Here is a 20,885-nt window from a genome sequence, read left to right on the forward strand (position 1 = left end):
TGTTACACAACCGGGGGCAGTGCCAGGCCCGGCTGGGGCCGGTGGTTGAGCATTAACCTGGGAGAAACCGGTTTCACTGAAGTCCCCAGAGGCTAAATATATCTCTGTTTGTTTTTCTTTGCCCCAAAAGAAACTTATCTTGCAGATCCCCATCCCGGAAACTAACTGGCTAAAGACTTAACAGATTTTTTTGTTAAGCACTTCAAAAGGCTGCTGGCAGCGGCAACTGGCTGCGATGCTCCCAGGGACACAAATCCCGACTGTCTGGAGATGCTCCCACAGACAAAGCCACTCTCTGTGCCAGAACAGGCAGCACGGGGCTCACAGGAGCACTTACAGAAGTGGCCTCACATGAAACCTTGCAGGAGTTGTGCGTGTCTAAAAGGAAACTGCTGAAACACACCACAGACACAATTTTATGATATGAGGAAACAGATTTTTACTGTTCAGAAGTCTTGGACAGACGTGGAGTAAAAGATTCAGGGCATCACATCAGCATCCTGTTCCAAGTACCTGAGAAGTTGCAACTGACCAACCCACAGGGACAAAAGGATAAAAAGGAGTTTCTCCCAAGGGACAATGTCCAGCCTGCGATCCCCTGGGTCATCATCCACCTGGGGTGCTGATCACACAGTGTGGAGCCTGGGCAGGAGCTGCCACCCTTTGACTCACCTGTGGGCACTGCCCTCCCAGCCCAGGCAAACACTGACACTGTCCCTTCCAGGACTCACCCACACCTGGCAGCAGCTCTTGTTCTTTGGCAAAAGGATCAGACACTGAAATGTCTCTACAGAGACAGCAGCAGCAGGGAGAGGGACACAACATGACTCAGGAGCTTGTCCGAGCTGGCTTACAGCAGAAAAACACTCAGGGAAGAGGATCCAGCTCCATGTCCTTCCCTCTTGCTACTCAAAACATGCCCAGAGCCTCCCCACAACAATCTGGCAGTGCTACTTCCCACTGTGTGAGACACTCTCCCTTTAGTAGCAGCTTCCCACGCTACCTTCTTCCTCCTTCCCATAAGGCATCTATGACTTTTGAAGATTTTTTTTCTTCTTTTAAAAAAATCAGCAAAACTAGCGACCGTGGGATGTCTGGAACCGCCAGTGCTGACTGCAGCACATCCAGCAGTGAGGATGAAATCTGCTACAAGCACACTTTTCTTCAGCCAGCAGCTCAAACTGGAAGTGGCCAACTTGAGGCCACCAACGCCGCAGAGACGCTGAGCAGGCAAGAAGAGCGCAGAGGTGCGTGACAGCCCACGGCACACAGAGCCGTGCCAGACTGCAGCCTTGTTCCAGTGTCAGGCTCTTCGGGGCTCCAAAAGGCACAGCCCCACCTGCCCTACCTCAGGGGGAAGGAGAAGTACTTGTTCCCTGACTTGCAGCGGATTTGCTCCCATTGGATACGCAGCAGGAATTCTGACTCCTCGAACCCATCCACAATGTCCTGGAAAACAGAGGCAGGAGTCAGTACCAGTGGGGTGGATCTGCCGAAGGATGGAGTCGGCAGCTCTCTGTCTGAAGGAAGTCACAGATAAAGCCATTTGCAGCTGATTTAACTCACAGATTTAACTCACACTCCCCCCTAAAGCTTCTCATCTTTCACCCCACTGAAGTTTGTCCTGCTTGGTTGAAGAGAATGTCCCACTCTGCCCCCCTGGCAGGGAGATGTGGCTGCAGTCCAGCTCTGCCCTCCCCCTGCCCTCCACACCACCCCACGTCTGTGGGGACACACCTGGAGCTCCCGCAGACACTGCCCTTCCAGCCTGCCAGCCAGGTCCCCCACGCACCAGGCCAGGCTGATGTGGAACGATGGGTCCTGAAGGCAAAACAAACAGGGGTAAGAATGTGAGGGCTAAAGGAGGCTTTGGTGAATGCACAGAGCCAGTGGGAGGGCTGGCATGATGCTGCTGCCCTGCCTGGGCTCACAGAGGCTGGAGGATCCCAAAGCTGGGAGTCCCCTCTGCCAACTCACCAGCTGCAGAGCTGCTATGGACAGTGCTGGAGGCAAGAGGAGTCCTGGCCTTCCCACCCCAGCCCCTTTGGACTCCATGGGCAAGGCTGCTGGTTCCCAGCCTCCCTGTGCTCAACTCTGCAGCTGTGGGAGAATCTCTCAGCACTGGTTTTGGAGCAGGTACATGTGTCACTGCTGAGTAATCCACATGAGCTCCCTGCTCAGCTCCAGACACAGACAAACTGGGCTCTGGCCCTTCAAAATCTCAAACCTGTTCCCAAAGCTAGTATTAAGCAAAAAGGCTGGACTAATGCCCAAGAAAGCTGCCCAAGGCAAAGACACAATGATAGTGCCCATTCCAACCCTAGGGTTGTCCTAGGATAGAATGGGCACAGCAGGGCAGCCACTGCAACTGGCTCCTGTTTATTTGAGTGAACATCTCACAGGGAACCAGCCAGCATGTCCAGACTGGCAGGGAAGCAAGCAGGAACGCCTCACCTTGTAGAATGTGGGAAGGTCAAATTCCTCTAGAACGCCATCCACCTCCGAGACCAGCTCCAGCAGCTGGAAATGCCCAGCAGAGACCTCCAAGCCAATGAAGGTCCTAAAGAAAGGCAAGGAGAGACTGCAAGCACTGTTTCATGCTGCAGAAAGCACAACTCTAAGAATACACAGCCCTTCATTCCTACCAGGCAGGTTCCCTACTCCCTAACACAGGGAAATCTGAGGAATGCCAGGTTTAAGCATCCAGGGATGCTGATTGTATTCTGAAGAAAAACAGAAGATGTGGTAGCAGGGAGAAGCAGGGCTGAATGATAAACCATGTAGATTTACTAGATTAACCTAGTACATTTTGGGACATGAAAATCAGTTTTCTAGGCAAAGGATGCACTGGGTGGGAATTTCAGCAGAGTGTTGTGCCCATGAAGGAGCTGCATTAAAAAAGTGGAAGTGGCTGGAGAGGCTTTGTAATGTGAGAGGAAGCAGGGAATGGGAAGTACCAGGCTGGAGAGATGTGACAAAGAAGTCAGCACCTCCTCCAGGACTGTTGGGATGACACTTTCTAGAGTCATTGAGAGTCATCATTTCTTCCCTTCAAAGAGGGAAGCAGAAGATTCAAGTGTCACTCAGGTTCCACATCCACTTTTTCCTACCCATGACTATCTTGGGCTGCCTTTCCCACCAGATTCAGCAACTTTCTGCAATTTTAATCACCTTTGCTTTGACATTCAAAAAAAACTTAATTGCATTCCGTTGGAATCAGGCTTCTGAGCTGACGCCCAGGAGAATTAGCACCATCTCAGCTATTTCTCTCCAGCTCTTGGAAGACCTGCACTACAATTTCACGACTGGCACTGCTGCCAAAAGAGGTGGTCCCACTCTGCTCGCCCCAGGCTGTGCACACCAGCTAATGAGACCAAAAGCTTGCAGAGAATCAGTGCCAAAGCCAAAAATTTGTACAGATGGCTGGGGAAAGGTGTGAAATGTCTGGAGATGATCCGGAGGTGATCACATACTGTGTTGTCACACAGCCCAACCGTGGGACAGGCAGGGTGACACGTCCCATCCACCCAGCACCTTGCTCAGACTTCTCCTGGGGCAGGCAGGCTGCTCCACTGTGCACTCACCTGGTTTTGTTCTGGTTGGTGTAAACCTTCACTTGGTCAGCCACGCAGAAGAACCTGAAATAAGAAAGATCCTCTTTCAGCTGCACAGAAAAAAAAATAAAAAAGGACAAGATGATGAGGGGCCAGGATTGTTACCAAGTGATGGAAAGATACAGGCAAATATATGCTGCAATTGGACCAAATTGGTGCAACCAGAACCTCTTGGGGCTCAAATTAATTAATTCCCCTCCTGTTTTCAGCCCTCCAAAGCCTGCACAGTGACAGAAACCCTGAAGCAGGTGATGCTTAGCCAGTGCCTGAGCCAGATGTAAACAACAAAACCACCCATGGTTTAGAGGATGGCACAGCTCTGGCCTGATCCTGGAAAGCCAAAACCTGACGTGTCTGGTGCCAGATCCCGAGGCACTGAGGAAAAATCCCCAGGGCTTTAATGTGCTGCCAGCACCAGCCCCGGGACACCGTAGGGCGTGGATGCTGGCAAAGCACGGGTCCCGAGGGCAGGGGAGGGTGTGCGGAGCGCCCCGCCGGGGCTCTGCCAAACCCACCTGTGGAAGGCGGCCAGGCGCTCCCGGAGGCAGCGGACGAAGGGCTCGATCCAGTGGTAGCGCAGCACCACGCACTGCGAGAGGCTCACGTGGAACTCCTCCATGGCAGCCAGCGACGGCACGAAGGTGCGGGCGTGGGACACGAGCAGCTCCAGCAGCTCCAGGAACTCCTCCTGGGCAGTGTCTGCGGGGCAGCGCCGTCAGAGGGGCCGCGCATCCCCGCCGGGACCGGGGGGCAGCGGCTGAGCTCCGTCCCGCCATCCTCCCGGACCCAGCTCGATCCCTGTCCCGGTCCATCCCAATCCCGGTGCCGGTACCTACAGGGCAGGTAGACGTGCGTGGCCCAGTTGCCCCGCTCGTGGGGGAAGCCTCGCACGCGGCCGCCGTGCCGGGAGCTGTCATCGCTCACGGCCTCATCCGGGTCCGGGTCTCCGGGCAGGCCGGCGGGCACGGGCAGGCGAGGGCGGCCGGCGCTGCGGGACCGGAGCGGGGTGAGAACGAGGAAGAGGAGGAGGAAGGCCGCGCGCTCCCGCCGCCTCCCGCGCGCTCCCGCTGCCGCCACCCCACCGCACCCACCTGGCCCCGGGGGGCCCCTGCGCGCCGCCGCCCCGGCTCCCCCCTTCCTGCTCCTGCTCGTGCTCCTGCTCCTCCTCGGAGCTGCTGTAGCCCACCAGCGCGGCGCTCATGGCCGCGGCCCCGCCGCCACGGCCCGCTCCCCGCTGGCAGCGCAGTTGCCGGCGCGGCCCGGCAGGGGGCAGCACCCGCCGCGCCCGCCCCGCCTCCTCCGCCGCCGCCGCGGCCGCCCCGGCCCGGCCCGCTCCGCTCGCTCCGCTGCGCTCCCGCGCGCCGCTCGCTCCCTTCCCTCCCTCCCCTCTTCCCTCCCGGCTCCCGCCTCCACGCCAGCGCGGGGCTCGGGCGCAGCGCGCAGGCCGCGGCCCTGCCGCCGGCGAGGCCTCCTCCCGCCGTAGGTGATCGGCCCGGCCGCCGCCGCCGCCCTTTGTGTGCGCCTCGCCGGGGCGGGGGCGGCCCCGGGCGGCAGCGACCCCCTACACCCGACCCAGCGCGGGGCCTCCCGGCGCGGCGGCGGTGAAGGCCTCGGGGCACCGTCCCCGCGCTGCCAGCGGGGCCGCCCGATGGGGAGCGGCGAGCGGCGGGCCGGGCCTGGCCGCGGGCTGCGGCGGCGGCGGCTGCTGGTGGCCTGCGAGCTCCCCGGCCGCCCCCGCGCCCCGCGGCCCTGAGGCGGCCCGGGCCCGGCGGGAGCAGCCGGGCCATGCCGAGCAGGCCGCCTCGCCAGTTTGAAAGTACCTCTGCGCTCCCGACCGCGCTCCCTAAATGGTTGTCGCTTCCCACCTCCCACGGAGGGATGAGTTAGGCTGGAGCTGGCGCCGACGCGGGCCCCCGCGCAGAGCCCTCGGTAAGCCAAGGTTGGTATCGCTCTCCCCTGCGAGGGGCACAGGCTAACCCTCCCCGTTAGCCCGGGATGCGCCGCCGCTGGGTTCGTCCTGCTCCGGTTCGCGGTGTGTGCGGGGGAAGGTGGCGCCCGGGCTGGGCTGAAGTTTGGTGTCCCGCCGAGCACGGTGCAGGTACCGGCGCTGCGAGCCCTCGCTCCGTCAAGGTGAGCTCTGTAGGAGAAGGAGAGCATCCTGCGTGCCGGCAGGGCTGCGATGGTGCCTCTGGGGGCTTTACTGCCCCAAACTGCTGGAGCACAAAATAATGAAGTGTCCCCACAGTCAGAGCCCAACCTGAGCTGTGGGGCTCAACCCAGTCTCAACTGAGTGCCAGTGGAGTTGGGGATGCTGAGGAGTGGGATTCTCTGGTGGTCTTTATTGCATAGTTTTAAACATAGAAAATATTCTTGTGGTAGACCAAGGATTTCCTTACCCTGAGGGCAGATGTTTTGATGCAGACATGGGGATGCTCTCAAGGCTCAGGAGTGTTGGTGGCTGCTGCTCACCAGGGCTTGCACCTTCTTCTCTCTTGAGGTGTGTTGACACTGCTGCTATCTGCTGCTCGCTGCTGGGTCTTATTCTTTTCTAAGCTGGTGCCAGGTTTTATTGGACATCTCACTTTTCAGTGAGCCTGATGATGCTCTGTAGCAAGGCCAGGCTGCAGCTCTGGCATAGGTTGGTTAGCTTCAGTGTAATTTTATTACATGGTTTGGTAGGAGGTTCAGCTAAGCCACTGCTTTAACTCTACTTTTATCTTCACAGAGTGATCCCTGTGTCTGAGGATAGGATAACACTGAGGGCAAATATTCTCCTGAGCTCCCTGGCACTTCCATTCTACAAGCGCGGCCCAGAGAGGGGGAAATGCTTTGAATGCATCCCTTGGGTAATGGGCTCGATGTCCAGGCTGCAGGAGGAGCAGAACCGTTTCACAGAGCTGTTTCAGCTGGGGTGGAATCTTGTTCAGATGTGTAAAATCTTATCCAGTAGCTTCTTGATTGCAGTGTTTGGTGCATAGCCTGTGCAGAGAGATCAATGTTCTGGGACAGTGCCACAGCAGTGCTGGAGATCCAGTGACCACTCAGGGCTGAGCTGAGCAGGCCCTGGGCAGTTGTGCTGCCTCTCGTGAGAGTACAACACCCAAACTGTGTCCAAGCTGAGCCAGCCCTTTCCAGGCTGAGAACTCCTTGTCCCAGGCCCTTTTCACAGCAGCAAGTAGAGCTCTGGTTCCACTGGCTTCCTGGTAGTTTTTCAGGGATGCAGGAGAGTTTTCTTAGAGAGCCATGGGGGAAGGTTGATGGAGAATTGTCCAGGTTTCTTCTAACACCTGACATGAGCTGTCTTCTTTCTTGCAGAGAGAGCTGCTCCCTGGGTTGATTCCTGTGCCCCTCGCAAGTGTGAGCACGTCGCAGCTAGCACCGAGAAGATCCTCCTCTCCTCTTCAAGGCACTTGCCTCTGCCTCCTGTTCCTTTGTCCAAAAGAAGGAAAAGCCAGACCAAATCAGTCCATAAAGAACGTATGCTGGTCTAAGGAGGAGGCTCTGGAGTCCTTTCACCACTTTTCTTCCCAGGATCCTGGCTGTGGGCTGGATTTTCTGGTCTCAACTTGAGGGGATCATTTACAGGGAATCAGGATCTCAGAATCTTTGTGTCTTGCTTTTACTTGAACCCTTTCACTCGGGAAGCTGAAGCTATCACTGCTAAAATCCCATTTTTTTCCCCAAGCATGTCAGAAAGCTGGCAGCAGCAGCAGCAGCAACCACAGCAGCCGCCGCCACCGCAGCAGCACCACGCTGGGGCAGCCGCCCTCCCAGAGCACTCCATCCCTCCCAGCACTGCTGACAACCCCCTGGGCTGTGCCGTGTACGGCATCCTGCTCCAGCCAGACCCTGGACTGCAGCACCACCAGCACGCCCCCATCCAGGCTGGAGAGCCGTCCCACAAGTGTGGTGTGTGTGGCCATGACCTCGCCCACCTCTCCAACCCCCACGAGCACCAGTGCTTGCCAAGCCATGACCGCTCTTTCCAGTGTACCCAGTGCCTGAAGATCTTCCACCAGGCCACCGACCTCCTCGAGCACCAGTGCATCCAGGTGGAGCAGAAGCCCTTCGTGTGCGGGGTTTGCAAGATGGGTTTCTCCCTCCTGACCTCGCTGGCGCAGCACCACAACGTCCACAACGGCAATGCCATGAAGTGCTCCATCTGTGAGAAGACCTACAAGCCTCCCGAGGTGGAGCATCCACAGCCTCTCGACCCCTCGGAGAAGCCCTACAGCTGCTCCATCTGTCAGAAAACCTTCAAGCACCTCTCGGAGCTGTCCCGGCACGAGCGCATCCACACGGGCGAGAAGCCGTACAAGTGCACGCTGTGCGACAAGAGCTTCAGCCAGTCCTCCCACCTGGTGCACCACAAACGGACGCACAGCTCCGAGCGGCCCTACAAGTGCACGGTGTGCGAGAAGACCTTCAAGCACCGCTCCCACCTGGTGCGCCACATGTACGCGCACTCGGGGGAGCACCTCTTCAAGTGCAACGTCTGCGAGCTGCACTTCAAGGAGTCCTCGGAGCTGCTGCAGCACCCCTGCACGCCCAGCGGGGAGCGGCCCTTCCGCTGCGGGGAGTGCCAGAAGGCCTTCAAGCGCCCCTCGGACCTGCGGCAGCACGAGCGCACGCACAGCGAGGAGCGGCCCTTCAAGTGCGACCTGTGCCAGATGAGCTTCAAGCAGCAGTACGCGCTCATGCGCCACCGCCGCACGCACAAGGCCGAGGAGCGCTTCAAGTGCAACCTGTGCGAGAAGGGCTTCGTGCAGCCCTCGCACCTGGTGTACCACCAGCACGTGCACGGCATAGAGAACCTCTTCAAGTGCAACGTGTGCCAGAAAGGCTTCAACCAGTCCTCGGAACTGCTGCGGCACAAGTGCGTGCAGAACGCGGAGCGGCCCTTCAAGTGCGCGGTGTGCAACAAGTCCTACAAGCGGGCCTCGGCTCTGCAGAAGCACCAGCTGGCCCACTGCGCAGAGAAGCCGCTCAAGTGCACGCTCTGCGAGAGACGTTTCTTCTCCTCCTCGGAGTTCGTGCAGCACCGCTGCGACCCGGCCCGCGAGAAGCCCCTCAAGTGCCCCGACTGCGAGAAGCGGTTCAAGTACGCGTCGGACCTGCAGCGGCACCGGCGCGTGCACACGGGCGAGAAGCCCTACAAGTGCTCCTCCTGCGAGAAGGCCTTCAAGCAGCGCGAGCACCTCAACAAGCACCACAGCGTGCACGCCCGCGAGCAGCAGTACAAGTGCATGTGGTGCGGGGAGAGGTTCCTGGACCTGGGCCTGCTGCAGGAGCACAGCGTGCAGCACACGGCCGAGGGTGCCTACCAGGTGGCCGCCTGCTTGCCGTGAGCCTCCCGCCCCGCCGTGGCTTTCAGCTTGCATGGGACGCTCCTGAGCCTCAGCCTTCCCTCTCCAGCCTCCAGGGAGTGTGGGGGAAAGGGGGGGTACAGTGTGCGGGCAGGTAAACTTTCCTCTGGCCTCAGATATGCCGCCTGTATGGAAGTAGCAACAGACGACGTGGACCTCTCAAAGGGGTGGAAAGGAAAGGAGGGAGGTGGAGGGAGGAAGCTGTGCCTGTAGATGCCTGGTGTTCCCTGGACTGTAGTTCGTGCTGTACCTGCAGTTCCAGTCCTGGGAGCTCAGCTGTCTGTTGCAGGCACCAGCTCTTTGTGTGCAGCCTTTTTCCCCTGTCCTGCCTGGCAGGGTTGGTGGGGAGGATTGGGTGACTCTCCTTCTGGAGAGGGTTTAGAAGCAAGGCAGAGCCAGCCCTCCCTTCTCCCAAGGAGTGCTGCTTGGCATAGAGATGGCAGGTTTCTGCTGCTGGGGTCTCCCAACTTGGTCCAGGCTCAGTTGAGGGCATCCTTTCAGATCATTAGTGTTCATTGACTGCCCCAACCTCCCCTGCTCTCCCTCCTTCTAGAGTGTTGAAAGGGAAAAGCCATGGGGCTCCACAGCTCCAAAAAGCACTTTGGCATTGCTGCTTTTGCAGTGGCTGGCTGTCACACTCTGCAGGGGTCTGGGTGAGCCTGCCTGCCCCCTGTCCCTGGCAGCTGCACAGGGAGCTGTAGGAAGCTGCCCCCAGAAAGCATGGCAAGGAGCACTGGGACAGTCTGCCTGGGAGGAGTCTTGGATTCTCCCTCTCTGGAGACATTCAGAACCCACCTGGACATATTTCTGTGTAACCTGCTTTAGGTGACCCTAACTTAGCAGGGGGGTTGGACTAGATAATCTCCAAAGGTCCTTCCAGCCCTAAAGTTCCATGGTTCTGTTACAGCATTCATTCCCTGCTCCCAACCAAAAGCCTGCCATTCCAGAGCTGATCCCAAGGCACTTCCCCTCTCCTCCCTTGCCTCCAGCCCCCTGGGCACCCCTTGGGCTGACTGTGGTACCTCCAGCAGGGTCAGGCAATGGCTGTCACAGCTCCAACACTAAGGGGTGAGATGAACACTACAATAACCTACAGCTGCAGAGGTGGTGCCATGGCCAGCATAACCCACACCAGAGTGAGTGAGTCAGGAGAATCCTTTATGGCCTGCAGGCTCAGCTCCATAGGGAAAGCAAAGTTAGCAGTGGGTAAAGGAGAAGTCTATTTTTTCCCCTCTTGCAGGAGTCCTGTTTTACCCCTTTGCCCTTTCTTTACCTCGTCTGTATTCTTCAGGTTTTGCACACTTCTTGTAAACATCACTTCAAAATAAATCTCCCCTAGCAAGGTTGATGCAGCCTCAGGTGTTTTCATCTGCAGGAATTTGCAGGCTTCTCATGTCCAGGAGATCCATTACACGTCAGTTAGATGCCTTGGAGGTTGAAGATGTGCCTACTAGGTTGTCCCCCAGCCTTCCCCCTCCATCTTTGGAGATATTGAGTGTCCATCTGTGGAGATATTCAGGCCCTGGCTGGACGTGGTCCTGAACAACCTGCTGTAGCTGACCAGTCCAAGCAAGGAGTTGGACCTGGGAGTCTTCAGAGGTCCCTGCCAGCCTCAGCCCATCTCTGCTGTTGGCTGGTGCTGCTGTGAGGTTGCAGTGAGCAGCCAGGGTGTTGCCCATGTGCTGCACAAGGACGAGGTTATGGCTGTTGTCCATGGCAAGTGTAGACAGATTAGCCTTGCAGGACTGGGCCTGCATCCCTGTTGGGGGACACTTGTCTGAAAGGTGGAGAAAGGCTTTAGTTTTCCATTTCCAGCACAGTGTGGGGGAACAGGGTGCATTTTGAGGGGCTGGGAGAGGGAAGTGACAGGGTAGACCCTGGGGCTGAGTCTTCTTCATGTGCAACTTAAAGGTGATTAAAACAGACTGTGCTCTCTGCTGCCCAAGGAAGAGGGACCCATGCTGGTTATCTTACTTTGTGCTGCCTCAAAGATGTAGAACTTCCTACCAAGTTTTCCATCTGTGTTTCTTTTTCCTCTTCTTTTTTTTTGTTTTACCTTTTTTTTTTATAAAAGCAGTTTGTTAAAATTCATTAAAAATACTGTATAGTTTAACTTGATGTCATACTGAATCTTTAAAAAAACAAAAGAGATGTGGTAACTTGGATTTTTAAAGAGCTCTTTAGTTCTAGGTAACTGGTTTTTGCTGTTTAATATGTAGTAAGTTCAGTGTATGCTTTACTGTAGGAGTAAAAGAGAGTCCAAACAAAGGAAGGCTAATCCTGTCTTTGCAGAAGGGCTTGGTGGTGATGGAGGCTGCAAATGTGGGACCAGATGAGGGCTGTGGCACCTTCCTGAACCCTTGCTCCGTTCCTGCCTTGGGCCATGGCTCCTCTGCTCTTTGCCAGCACAGCTGCCAGGGGTTCAGTGGTCACTGGCAGCCAGGATCAGTGCCCAGGGCTCAGAGCTTGCAGAGAGGCTCAGCTTTGCCAGGAGGGGATTGTGAGATAAAGTCAGCTGCAGCCTCCATGGGCTGTTGTGGCTCTGCTGTTTCTTTGTAGAGCAGCAGAGGAGGGTTTGGAGAAATCATCAGCTGGATCAGCTGGCTGTGCCCTGCTCTGTTCCTCCCCAGGAGCCTGGGTGACTGCCTGGGTGACTGCCTGGCACCTGGGGCAGAGGAGGGTGGTGCTGAGCCCAGACACAGCTCCACACTGTGCAGAGCCATGGGGCTGCCAGGTGCTGTCCCCTTGTGCAGCTGGACACTGGGACTGTTGGGGGTGTTTCTCTTCTGCTGAGCAGCTGGGAAGGCCCTGGGTATCCCAGTGAGGCTCTGCCTGGGATGTGTCAGTGGCCAAGCAGTGCCCTGGGCAGAGAGACTTATCTGGGCTGTGTGCCTGGGACCCCAGGCCAGAGAGGGGATGCTGTGTGGAGTTTGGCAGGGGTGAGCCCAGGTCCAGGTCATCAGCTGGTCAATAGGTGCCTCCAGGTTCAAAAACATCATGGATCAGGATTAGAACATCATTATTAGGCTGGCTGTGAGTCCATGGTGATTCAGTCTCTTGTTTCATTTGCTGCCCTGCAGGAGCCCAAACCCAGCTGAAGCCCATAGAGAACATGCAGCTGGAGCTTGTGGGTGGGGTGGGCACTGAGTGGCCACAGAGAGCTTTGGGTATATTTTTATAGGAGCATTTTCCAGCTGGAAGCAGCAGTGTTGCCTGCAGGGGTGGGGGGAGCAGCTCCATCTCCATTGCTGTGCCTTTAGGTCAGGTTGTGGCCAGTGAGGTGGGAGGAGGTGGAAGCAGCAGGAGGCACAGGAGCAGCACTGTGCTGCTGTGTGGGGAGGCACAGGCTGGCCTGGGGGCTGCTGTCCCTGGGGCATCACACTCAGGGCTCTGCTCACTGCTGGTGTTTCCTTTTCGAACCAAAGAGCAGCTGGGGCCAAAGCCCGCTGGGGAGTGAACCATGTCTGTACTCTGTACCTGTTGCACTTCACTTCTGGTGTTTATTTCAAGCAACTTTCAGGCTCCAGCCTCTGCTTGGCCTCTTGCATTCCTCACGGCCCTGCAGCACCCCAGAGAGCTCCTGTGCTGGAGCTGCTGTGCCATCAGCCCTGTGGCAAGTGCATGAGGCAGTTCGGGGCATGGTTGCAGCCCAGTGAGGATGCTGAGGGGCTGGGTAGGGGGTTCCTCCCAGAGGATGGTTCTCCTTGGCAGGCAGGCTGAGCAGGTGGAGAGGAGGGTTAGGTTGGGCAGAGGTTGTGTGGGTGTTCTCCAGGACATAAGTCCTGCTCTCTAGGGCTGCTGTTCCTCTGGCTTCCTGGGTTCAGGAAAAGGCAGTCTGTAACCAGGGCTTCTACTGATCTTCACTTGACCCTGCCAACAGGATGCCTTTAGCTGTCTCAGCCCCTTCCCTTCCACAGTTTATACTTTTAAAGGACATTCTCAGCTTCTTTTCTTTGTTCAGTTCTTTATTTGTAAGCAGTGCTTTGTTTTTCATTCCTTCTTCCACGCTGATTGTGAAGTCTGTTCCTTCCTTCCCACCTCCCTGTGCTCTCCCCAGCCCCAAATTCTTTTCCCAGCCTGAGGCTGGATCCTGGTGATACCCAACCACTGATGGTGAGATCAGGTGTTTAGGACCTGAGTCTTGCTGCTCCTTGCCCACAGCAGGCCATGCATTTCACTGGGCATGGGCAGTGCCTGTGACCTGGCAGCTTGGCATGGGATGCTGCCCATGCTCTGACAAATGAATCCAAGCCAGGACCAAGAGCCAGAGCAGAGCTGCAGGAAATGGGGACTGGGTTGGGAGCTGCCATTTCCATCTCCAAGGCTGGGGATTAGGTCAGTGAAGGACTGTCAGACATTCCTGGGAGGTGTCCTGGCACTGGGGTGGGCTCAGTGCAGTTGGTTCCCCTGGCAGTGCTGTGGAGCAGCTGTGTGCATCAAGCAGGCAGCTGAGCTGAGTTAGCTGTGGCAGGGACACCCCTGGGACCATGGGATGCTCAGGTGGCTGTGCCAGCTCTCTGGTGAGCAGATGCCATCTCTGCAGTCTGGGTGGGAAGATGTTCATGCTCTGGTCTCAGGGCCCATGTGCTGGACTAGGGGACAAAGGGGAAAGCATCCTCTGACAGAGTTTTGGGACCATCTCTGGGCACTCAAGCCTGCCCTTGCAGGGAGAAGAGAAGGGAGGAGAACACTTTCTGCACTTCCTTGGGTATTTACCATCATTCTAGGCTGCAGCTGAAGCCTGACCATTACAGAATAGGCAAAACTCTCTTGTTATACTTCAGAGTTGGACTCTTTCTCCATTGGGTGATGGTTTCAGCTGTGGGAAGGTTCCTGTGCATGCAGGTGAAATCTGAGATTCAGTAAGGACAGGCCAGTGAGGTTTGGGGCTGCAGCTGCCCCCAGGCTGGGTGAGCACCCAGCTCTCCCCAGCTTCCTCCCCAGCATCTCCTGGCAGCCACCCCTGGCACTCTGTGGATGTGAAGATGCTGCTCTCACAGCGTGCCTGGGATGCTCAGTGGGGAGAGCAGGAGCACAGGTGGCAGCTGGACCGTGGGCTTGTTTCTGAGTGCCTCCAAGCGTGGATCTGAGGGACTTCATGGTCAGGGAGACTCCTGGGCACCTCCTAACCTGTGCTCACGACTCCAGCAGAGTTCCCAGGGCTGTCAGGAGTCACAGCCAAGGTTGCTGAGGTTTGTGTGGCTTGCAGTGCCTTTAACACTGCTCTCCATGTGTTTCTAAGATGATACTCCATGTATGTGTGTATATATATTGTAATAACACATCCCGCTCTTCTGTGTGAGTGTCAAATGGTTTTGCTTTACTAATAAATTTATAGTTATTTATACCTTCCTGTGGGTGTGTGAGGTTTCTGGAGTGGAGGCCATGTGCCAAGCACTGCCTCCTCATCTGTCTCGCTCTGCTTGGGGTTTTTTTTTTTCATGTTTTCTTTCTTTCCCCTGAACTTTTTGAAGTAGAATTGATGGTTCACCTTCCTGGTAACCAGAAGATGAAAGGTATGAGCAGGGTACAGGCAGGGTATGAGCAGGCTCCCAGGGGCTGAAGACAAACACAAGCACAGTATTCTGAGTGGTTTTGCCCTTGCTAGAATTGGAATAATCCCTCCCCAGGGCAAAACTCCTCCCTGGGAGCTTCAGGGCAGGAGCAGGCAGGAGTCTCTTCCTGCCAGAAGGGAGCAGCTGTTCAGGGGGCAGAAACTGCTGCATGTTGTGCTCTGGGATCCCAGCCCCACATTCCACTCTTCAGGCTTTTCCTAAGGGTTTGTTTTGCATCCCCCATCCTGTGATAGCAGGAGAGGAGCCTGCTACAGAGCTCTGGGGCCAGGCACGATGGGTACTTGTTGCCCACTGGGATGGAGACACCCATGGAGCCAGGGAAGGAGGAAGCAGTCAGGGAGCTCTGGGCATGCAGCAACAGGCTGGACATGGGCCACAGAAGCCATGCTGGATTCCAGGGTGTCATTGTGGCCAAGATTAGGGGCAGTGGGAAAGGCTGGCAGTCGTGCAGGGCTGGAGGTAAACGGATCAAGCACAATTGGCAGGCTCAGCAAGGGGAGGCTTAGCCCAGCCCAGCGCAGATTTGCTGTGGTTGCTCAGGAGCTGGGGCAGAGCTGTGGGTGGAGCACCCTGGGCACATCACCTTGTGTCACCCCACGGGGCTTCAGCAGCTCCAGTGCTGCTCCTCTGCACATCCCTGCAGCCCCTGCCCATGGGTGAGACGCCTGCCTTCCCCACAGCGCTGCTGGTGAGTGCCTGGGGTACCTTTGGGATTTTGAGGCTGCTCAAACCTGTTTGATTTTAGGGGGTTTTTTTGCAGCACCCTGCACCAAAGGCAGGCAGGCTGCTGGAAGCCACTCAGGACAGCTGAGTAATCCCATTTGCAGGCAGCACGGGGCTAATCCCCCAGAGCCCTGAGCCGATCGGGGTGGCTGGGGGAGCAGTGGCGAGCTGCAGTGGCCAGGGGAGCTCCCTCCGTGCCAGGGTGGCTGCCCAGGGAGGCAGTGCTGAGCTCGCGGGGGTAAGTGCCAGCCAGGGAGGTGAGGGAGGCTCTGCAGGGCCGCCTCTGCCATCACAGGGGGTTGGGGGATCCGAAACAGCCGGGGAGGAGCTGTGCTGGTCCATGGGGAGGGATGCTGAGACGGCTGGGTGGTGTGGATGGAGGTTTGATCAGCTGCTGGGGGGAGGAAAGGCCACGGTGCTCCCTGCTCCAAATGGGGCTGTGGGTCTGTGCCCTTCTTGCTCTTGGAAATGAGACCAAGGCCCTTCGCTGGCTGGCAAAAGGAGCTGCCACAACAGGTGGTGGCACCGCTGGGTGCCTGCAATGCAGCAGGTGCATGAGGCTGCCAACTCTTTCAAGTCACTGAAGGCAAATCCTGCCTACTTATTCCTGTTTCTTTTAGCAGCCAGTTTTGTGGGAACCCACAAATGTTTCTGCCCATTTCTTGTTCAGATCTGCCAGAGGAGCAGCCTCTGCCCTCCACTTTCTTTCCCAGACCAGGGTCAGGGATATGGTCCAGGCTTTAACAGCTGCACAAGCTCAGGGTGAGGGAGGATGAGCCCTTGGCTGACAAGGGGGGCTCGCTGCAGCCTCAGGGGGCTTTCTCCAGGATTGTTGGGGCTCAGTTGTGTACATGGACCCTGGGCTTCTTTGGGATCTGTGAGAGTGGCAAAGCATGGGTGGAAATGCCTCTGCTGCAGGCACTGGAAGCTTTTCCTCGCTGTTCCCTGGGCATTCACAGCTCCTTAATCCCTTGTACCCAGTGAGAGATACAAGGTAATTAAATTGATTTCTGGCTGTCAGGCCTCAGGAGGTGTTTTACAGCCAGTCTGCCCAGCTGTGGGGAGAGTGCATGGAGGTGCAGGCAAGCAAAGGGCTGAGGGCACATCACACATCACCCTTCCTGCAAACCCCAGCCTAGAGTTTGGCTTTGGAGAGCCCCCAGTGAGCCATCTCAGGGGAGGTGAGGATATCCTGCATGCCTGAAAGCTGCATGAGGGGTTAATTCAGAGCCCAGTGCTGAGCAGCTCCCAGCCTCTTCCTGCTGCATGTGGGACTGGGATTGAAACCCCTGTGCAGTTTCCTGGCCAGGCTGGAAGGAGCTCAGGGCTCTGCTTCCTTTTGCCCTTCACAGGTATCACCTGGGGCTGTCTGAGGTGCTCTGAGCCCTTCATTTTGGGCAGAGTGGGGTATCTCTAGAGGGGCATTTTGGGCAGAACACAGCCCTTCAGAGGGGCAACAGCAAGTAACAGCAAATGTGCAGTGTCACTTGGCTCACTGGTGTTGTATCCCAGCCTGGAGCTGCTTCACAAAGGGAATGAAGGGACCCAAAAAGACCAAGCAGCCAGAGCTTGGACAGCTCTGCAAATTCTCACTTTTCCCTGCCCTATCACCATCACAGCAGCCAGTGCTGGGTGCCTTTGCTGCCCTTGCCAGAGCCCCCAGCAGGGACCTGCCCCAGCAGCCACCATGGCCCTGGGATGTGGCTGAGCAGGGTTGTTTTGTAGGGGCAGAAAGAGGGGATTTGTGTGTTGGAACATGAACTTCCTCATAAAAAAAAATCTGTTCAAATTACTGTTCAGCTTCCCTCAAATGAAAAATGATGGGGAGAGTAGAGCAGAGCATCACAGCTTCTGTCATCTATCTGCAATGGCTTCCTGATGAAGACAGGTGTGAAAATAAAACATCTAACTGAGGAGCTACCTTCAGGAAAAGCAAGAATAAAACAGAGTGTTTATTTTGCTCACAGTAGCAGTGAGGGATGAGGGTTGAGCTAGGTTTGCTCTGGCTGTGCTGCAGTGCCATGTTTCCCAAGCAGGACCTGGAGACAGAAGGACACCAAGGACCTTCTTGGGCTGCCCAGGAGCCAGCCCAGTGAGCAGCTGGTGTTTCCTGGGCACTGTGCACCCTGTGCTGGGCTCTGCCAGCTGGAGAGCCCAGGCAGTGCCCGCAGCCAGCGGGATGATGGGCTGGATTGACCGGGTGGTGCCCCAGCCCCCGGTGCCCCACGTGGCGGAGGAGAGCCCTGTGCAGCCAGCCAAGGTGAGCAGGGAGCCAGCCTGGGGGGTGATGGGGACACCATGAGCCTGGTGAGAGGTGCCTGGTGCCTCTGCAGCCATCCCCAGCACTGCAGCATCCCCAGCAGGGAAGGGGGCCGGGATGCATTCCTGCTCTGAGCTGCTGGGAGCAGCAGGGGCACGGGGAGTCCCCGGGGTTTGCAGCACCTTTGAACAGGGACGATGTCCCCTGTGCCTCATTCTCTGACATCTCCTGCCTTTTGTCCTGAAGGCACCGACAGCAAAGGCCGCTGGCCCCACAGATGCTGCTGAGCGGGCACGCACAGAGGGTAAGCCCTGCAGGCTCAGGCTGCACATCAGTGCTCCTTTACCCTCCTGTCCACTCCTGCCTGGCCTCCTGGGGCTGCCAGAGTGCTGACAGGAGCTTGTCTTATTTTCCCCTGCTGCTATTGAAGAAACAGAAAAGAAAGTGACCTTTGTGGCTTCTGAGGACTCGAGTTCTGTGTTTGACAGGTACGGCTCCTGCACCCTTTGTGCAGCATGATTTGCTTGGAATTTTGCTCTTTGTTGGGGGCTGGATGCCTTGGATGGCATTCCCAGCTTGACTCATCCCTTTCCCTGGCAGTGTGGGGAGCAGTGTCCTCTCCTGGCTCTCCCATGGGCTTGAGAAGGTGATTCCCCAGCCAGCCCCAGCCCCAGGGCTGCAGACACTCGGGAAGAGCTTCGAGACAAGCATCGACGTTGCTGATGAGGTAGGAGACAGATCTGGAAAATTATTTTGTAGGTTGGAGCTTCTGCCTCTTTTTACCTTTTCTTTTTCTCTTCTTATCACTCTCCTCGTGCTCACTGTGAGCACTAAACCTGCCCTGCATGGGTTTCTACCTTCATCCATCCCTGGGGAAAGGGCAGGTTTCCCTCCCCACTCAGAGGGGTGATCCCTATCTTGGGCTGTTGGGTTTTCAGAAAATATGTTTGGATTTTCAGACAGAGGTCCAGGTCATTGGGGATGAGGACGACGATGGTCTGGGTAAGGAGAGCTGGGAGTTTGTAGTGTGCAGCATCCTGGGACTCCCCATCCCACTCCCCGGCTGGTGACACCGGCACTATTGTCCCCTTGTGCTGGCTGATGGGGACACCTGGAGCTGCCAGCAGTGCAATTCCCCATGCCCACAGCAGCGCTCTCCTTGCAGAGATAACTCCCTTCGATGCCGAGGACGACGCGTCCGAGGGGGAGCTGGAGAGCGCCCCGGAGCAGTGGTGGGTGCCCGGCCGGGATGGGGGGATGCGGGAGGGCAGGAGGGCGAACGATGAGCTGGGGGATGCAGGAGGGCAGGAGGGACCAGGATGAGCTCCCCAAGCGCGGCGCTCTCCCTGCAGGGCAGGACAGCGGGTGCTCAGCTGGCTCTCACAGGGCTTCGAGAGGATTCTGCCGCAGCCAGAGGGGATGAAAAAGCCGGAGGTGAGCGCTGCCGAGCTCAGGAGGAGCGAGGGCTACCGGGCAGAGAGGAGAATGGGGCGAGCTCCCTGTCTCCATCCTCTGCACAGGCCAGCTGGGACCTTAGGCAGGAAAACCCAAGGGAATTCTGCAGAGCAAAAAGAGACCTCTGGGTGCTGTCCCAGCTTTCCTCCACCCTGATGCAGGGAGGACCCTTCCTTTGGGACTGGGGTCAGCAGCGCTGGTGTCTGGGTTAACTGCTTGTTGTCAGGGCAGTGGGACTGAAACCAGAGAGGGTGGTGTGTGGGGCTGAGCATGAGGGGATGAACATGTGGGGCTGAGCATGTGGGGATGAACATGTGCGGATGAGCATGAGGGGCTTAGCATGTGGGGCTGAGCATGAAGGATGAGCATGAGGGGATGAGCGTGTGGGGGTGAGCATGAGGGGCTGAGCATGAAGGTCCTCTTCCACTGGGGACATGTCCACCTGTTATAAACCTCCTGAGGCTGTGGGCAGTGCTTTGCCGCATCCATCCATCCCTCTGTCCCTCTGCAGACAGAGCCGAAGGAGAAGAGTGAAGGCACGGTGGAAGGTGAGTGATCTGATCTGCTGGGCCTGGCCGGGGTGGGCTGCCCTCGTCTCCATGGCCGGGATTCCCTCTGTGCCAGGAGGGGTGGGGACACGGGTCCCAGGGGTGGGGACACAGGTCCTGCCATCCCTGCACAGCCCCACACAGCCTGTGTCCCCATGTGCCCATGTCCTCGCCCAGGCAGGCTGCCAGGGGAGCCCCTGAGGCCTGTCCCTCTGCGGGACAGGGCGACCCTTCCTGGCTTGCTCCACTTCCCAACGATTTATGACAGCTCCATTGCCAATCCTCCTTCTTTCCAATAAACCTGAGCAGGCACAGAAGGGACTAAAACCCAGGCGAAGTCGAAACCCAGCGCTGCAGGTGTTCCGAGTGCCCCAGCGGCAGCGAAGGCAGCGGCGGCCCAGGCCCGGCCGGAGCCAGGTGCTGCCCTGAGCCCTCAGCCCATGGCTATGGATGGCACCAGGTAACCACGGGGCACCTTCTGCCAGGCTCTGGGGCCACAGGGATGGCTGATGCCAGAGAAAGGCTCTGGCTGCCTGTTCTAGCAGGGGTTTCTTGTCTGCAGGATGTTCAGCTGGTTTGTCCAGGGGCTGGAGAAGATGATGCCACAGCCGGTGACCAGGGAGAAGCAGGACACACAGGTAGGCTGACTGAGGGACAGGGAAAGAGCACAGGAACGCCATACCCCTGAGCAGCAAGGCGTCCCCTGCCCTGCAGATGTCACTAGGTCAGTGCTGGGACCTGCTGTGCTTTGGGCTGTCACCCAGTTCTGTCAAGAGAACAAGTCCCCATCACCTGCTTAGCTGATATAGGCCAGTGTTAGGCTTCTGTGCAGCAGGAGATCCCACAGCATGTGCTTTCTTTACTGTTCCCTTGCCTTTCTGTGCAGCCCTGGCTGGTGTCCAGGCTCTGGCATCTCATGCAGGTGTGGTCCCAGCTCTAAGGAATAGCAGCAGCATCTTTACAGAGCTCTCCTTTCCTTCTCTTGCCCCCAGGCAAACTCATTTATGTGCTCCTGAGCAGGATGCTCGTGCCCATGGCCAAACCATCCAGCTTGGCACAAAAATGGGGTATTTAGAGTGAAAGGGCTACCTGTACTGAAAATGGGGCATTGAGGGTAAAAATTAAGGGTTACTGAAAAAGAGCAGTGTCTCATGGTTTCCTTCTCCTCTTGACAGGGAGTGGCCACCGCAACCTCGAGTTCTGTGGAACAAAGTAAGTGATGGCTCCATTTCTCCATGATGGTTTGACTGCCAAGCTCGTTATTGGCTTGGGTTCCTGGGAAGAGGGATCACTGGCATCTTTATTACCTGGTCTGCCCTGGGTGCCACCTCAGGAGCCCCAGA

General features: G+C 57.2%; 3 protein-coding genes across 5 annotated transcripts in view; 2 read left to right on the plus strand and 1 right to left on the minus strand.

Annotated features, from left to right (window-relative positions):
- Positions 1–1,048: 1,048 nt before the first annotated feature.
- On the minus strand, positions 1,049–5,788 carry USB1 (U6 snRNA biogenesis phosphodiesterase 1). Of its 2 annotated transcripts, XM_005489923.3 has the most exons (7): positions 4,706–4,944; positions 4,451–4,602; positions 4,130–4,313; positions 3,585–3,638; positions 2,455–2,560; positions 1,738–1,821; positions 1,049–1,449 (listed from the first exon to the last, which is right to left on the minus strand). In XM_005489923.3, the coding sequence occupies exons 1-7, from the start codon at positions 4,813–4,815 to the stop codon at positions 1,345–1,347; spliced, it is 795 nt and encodes a 264-aa protein (XP_005489980.2). In that variant the 5' UTR covers positions 4,816–4,944; the 3' UTR covers positions 1,049–1,344. The 2 variants fall into 2 exon arrangements, 1 of the variants encoding a protein (XP_005489980.2); XR_012582414.1 differs by lacking the exons at positions 1,049–1,449; positions 1,738–1,821; positions 2,455–2,560; positions 3,585–3,638; positions 4,451–4,602 and having other exon boundaries at positions 4,310–4,446; positions 4,706–5,788.
- On the plus strand, positions 5,410–14,327 carry ZNF319 (zinc finger protein 319). 2 transcript variants are annotated; one of them, XM_014269112.3, is made up of 2 exons: positions 5,410–5,543; positions 6,930–14,327. In XM_014269112.3, exon 2 carries the CDS (start codon positions 7,301–7,303, stop codon positions 8,960–8,962), a length of 1,662 nt encoding a protein of 553 aa, XP_014124587.1. In that variant the 5' UTR covers positions 5,410–5,543; positions 6,930–7,300; the 3' UTR covers positions 8,963–14,327. The 2 variants fall into 2 exon arrangements, with proteins under 2 accessions (XP_014124587.1, XP_005489981.1); XM_005489924.4 differs by having other exon boundaries at positions 5,413–5,553.
- Positions 14,328–15,118: 791 nt separating this feature from the next.
- The window catches only part of CNGB1 (cyclic nucleotide gated channel subunit beta 1), a 30,178-nt gene continuing 24,411 nt past the window's right edge, over positions 15,119–20,885 (plus strand). Inside the window, exons 1-12 of the mRNA XM_074550833.1 lie at positions 15,119–15,244; positions 17,316–17,539; positions 17,786–17,843; positions 17,970–18,027; positions 18,140–18,266; positions 18,499–18,541; positions 18,705–18,771; positions 18,892–18,973; positions 19,506–19,542; positions 19,852–20,002; positions 20,105–20,180; positions 20,718–20,754. Coding sequence (XP_074406934.1) covers positions 17,459–17,539; positions 17,786–17,843; positions 17,970–18,027; positions 18,140–18,266; positions 18,499–18,541; positions 18,705–18,771; positions 18,892–18,973; positions 19,506–19,542; positions 19,852–20,002; positions 20,105–20,180; positions 20,718–20,754 — 817 coding nt within the window. The 5' untranslated portion in view covers positions 15,119–15,244; positions 17,316–17,458. The remainder of the gene's footprint in view (positions 15,245–17,315; positions 17,540–17,785; positions 17,844–17,969; positions 18,028–18,139; positions 18,267–18,498; positions 18,542–18,704; positions 18,772–18,891; positions 18,974–19,505; positions 19,543–19,851; positions 20,003–20,104; positions 20,181–20,717; positions 20,755–20,885) is intronic.

This window comes from Zonotrichia albicollis, chromosome 13 (genome assembly GCF_047830755.1).
Source record: "Zonotrichia albicollis isolate bZonAlb1 chromosome 13, bZonAlb1.hap1, whole genome shotgun sequence".
Taxonomy (NCBI): domain Eukaryota; kingdom Metazoa; phylum Chordata; class Aves; order Passeriformes; family Passerellidae; genus Zonotrichia; species Zonotrichia albicollis.

What these genes read in the sequence shown, in the direction of transcription:
- ZNF319 (XM_014269112.3), top strand. Translation starts at nt 7,301, where the DNA reads ATGTCAGAAAGCTGGCAGCAGCAGCAGCAGCAACCACAGCAGCCGCCG.
- USB1 (XM_005489923.3), bottom strand. Translation starts at nt 4,815, where the DNA reads ATGAGCGCCGCGCTGGTGGGCTACAGCAGCTCCGAGGAGGAGCAGGAG. An exon ending in CAGGGGCCCCCCGGGGCCAG is followed by an intron (nt 4,603 to 4,705) that starts GTGGGTGCGGTG and finishes CCGGTCCCGCAG; the next exon opens with CGCCGGCCGCCCTCGCCTGC. An exon ending in ACCTTCCCACATTCTACAAG is followed by an intron (nt 1,822 to 2,454) that starts GTGAGGCGTTCC and finishes TTTTGCCTTCAG; the next exon opens with GACCCATCGTTCCACATCAG.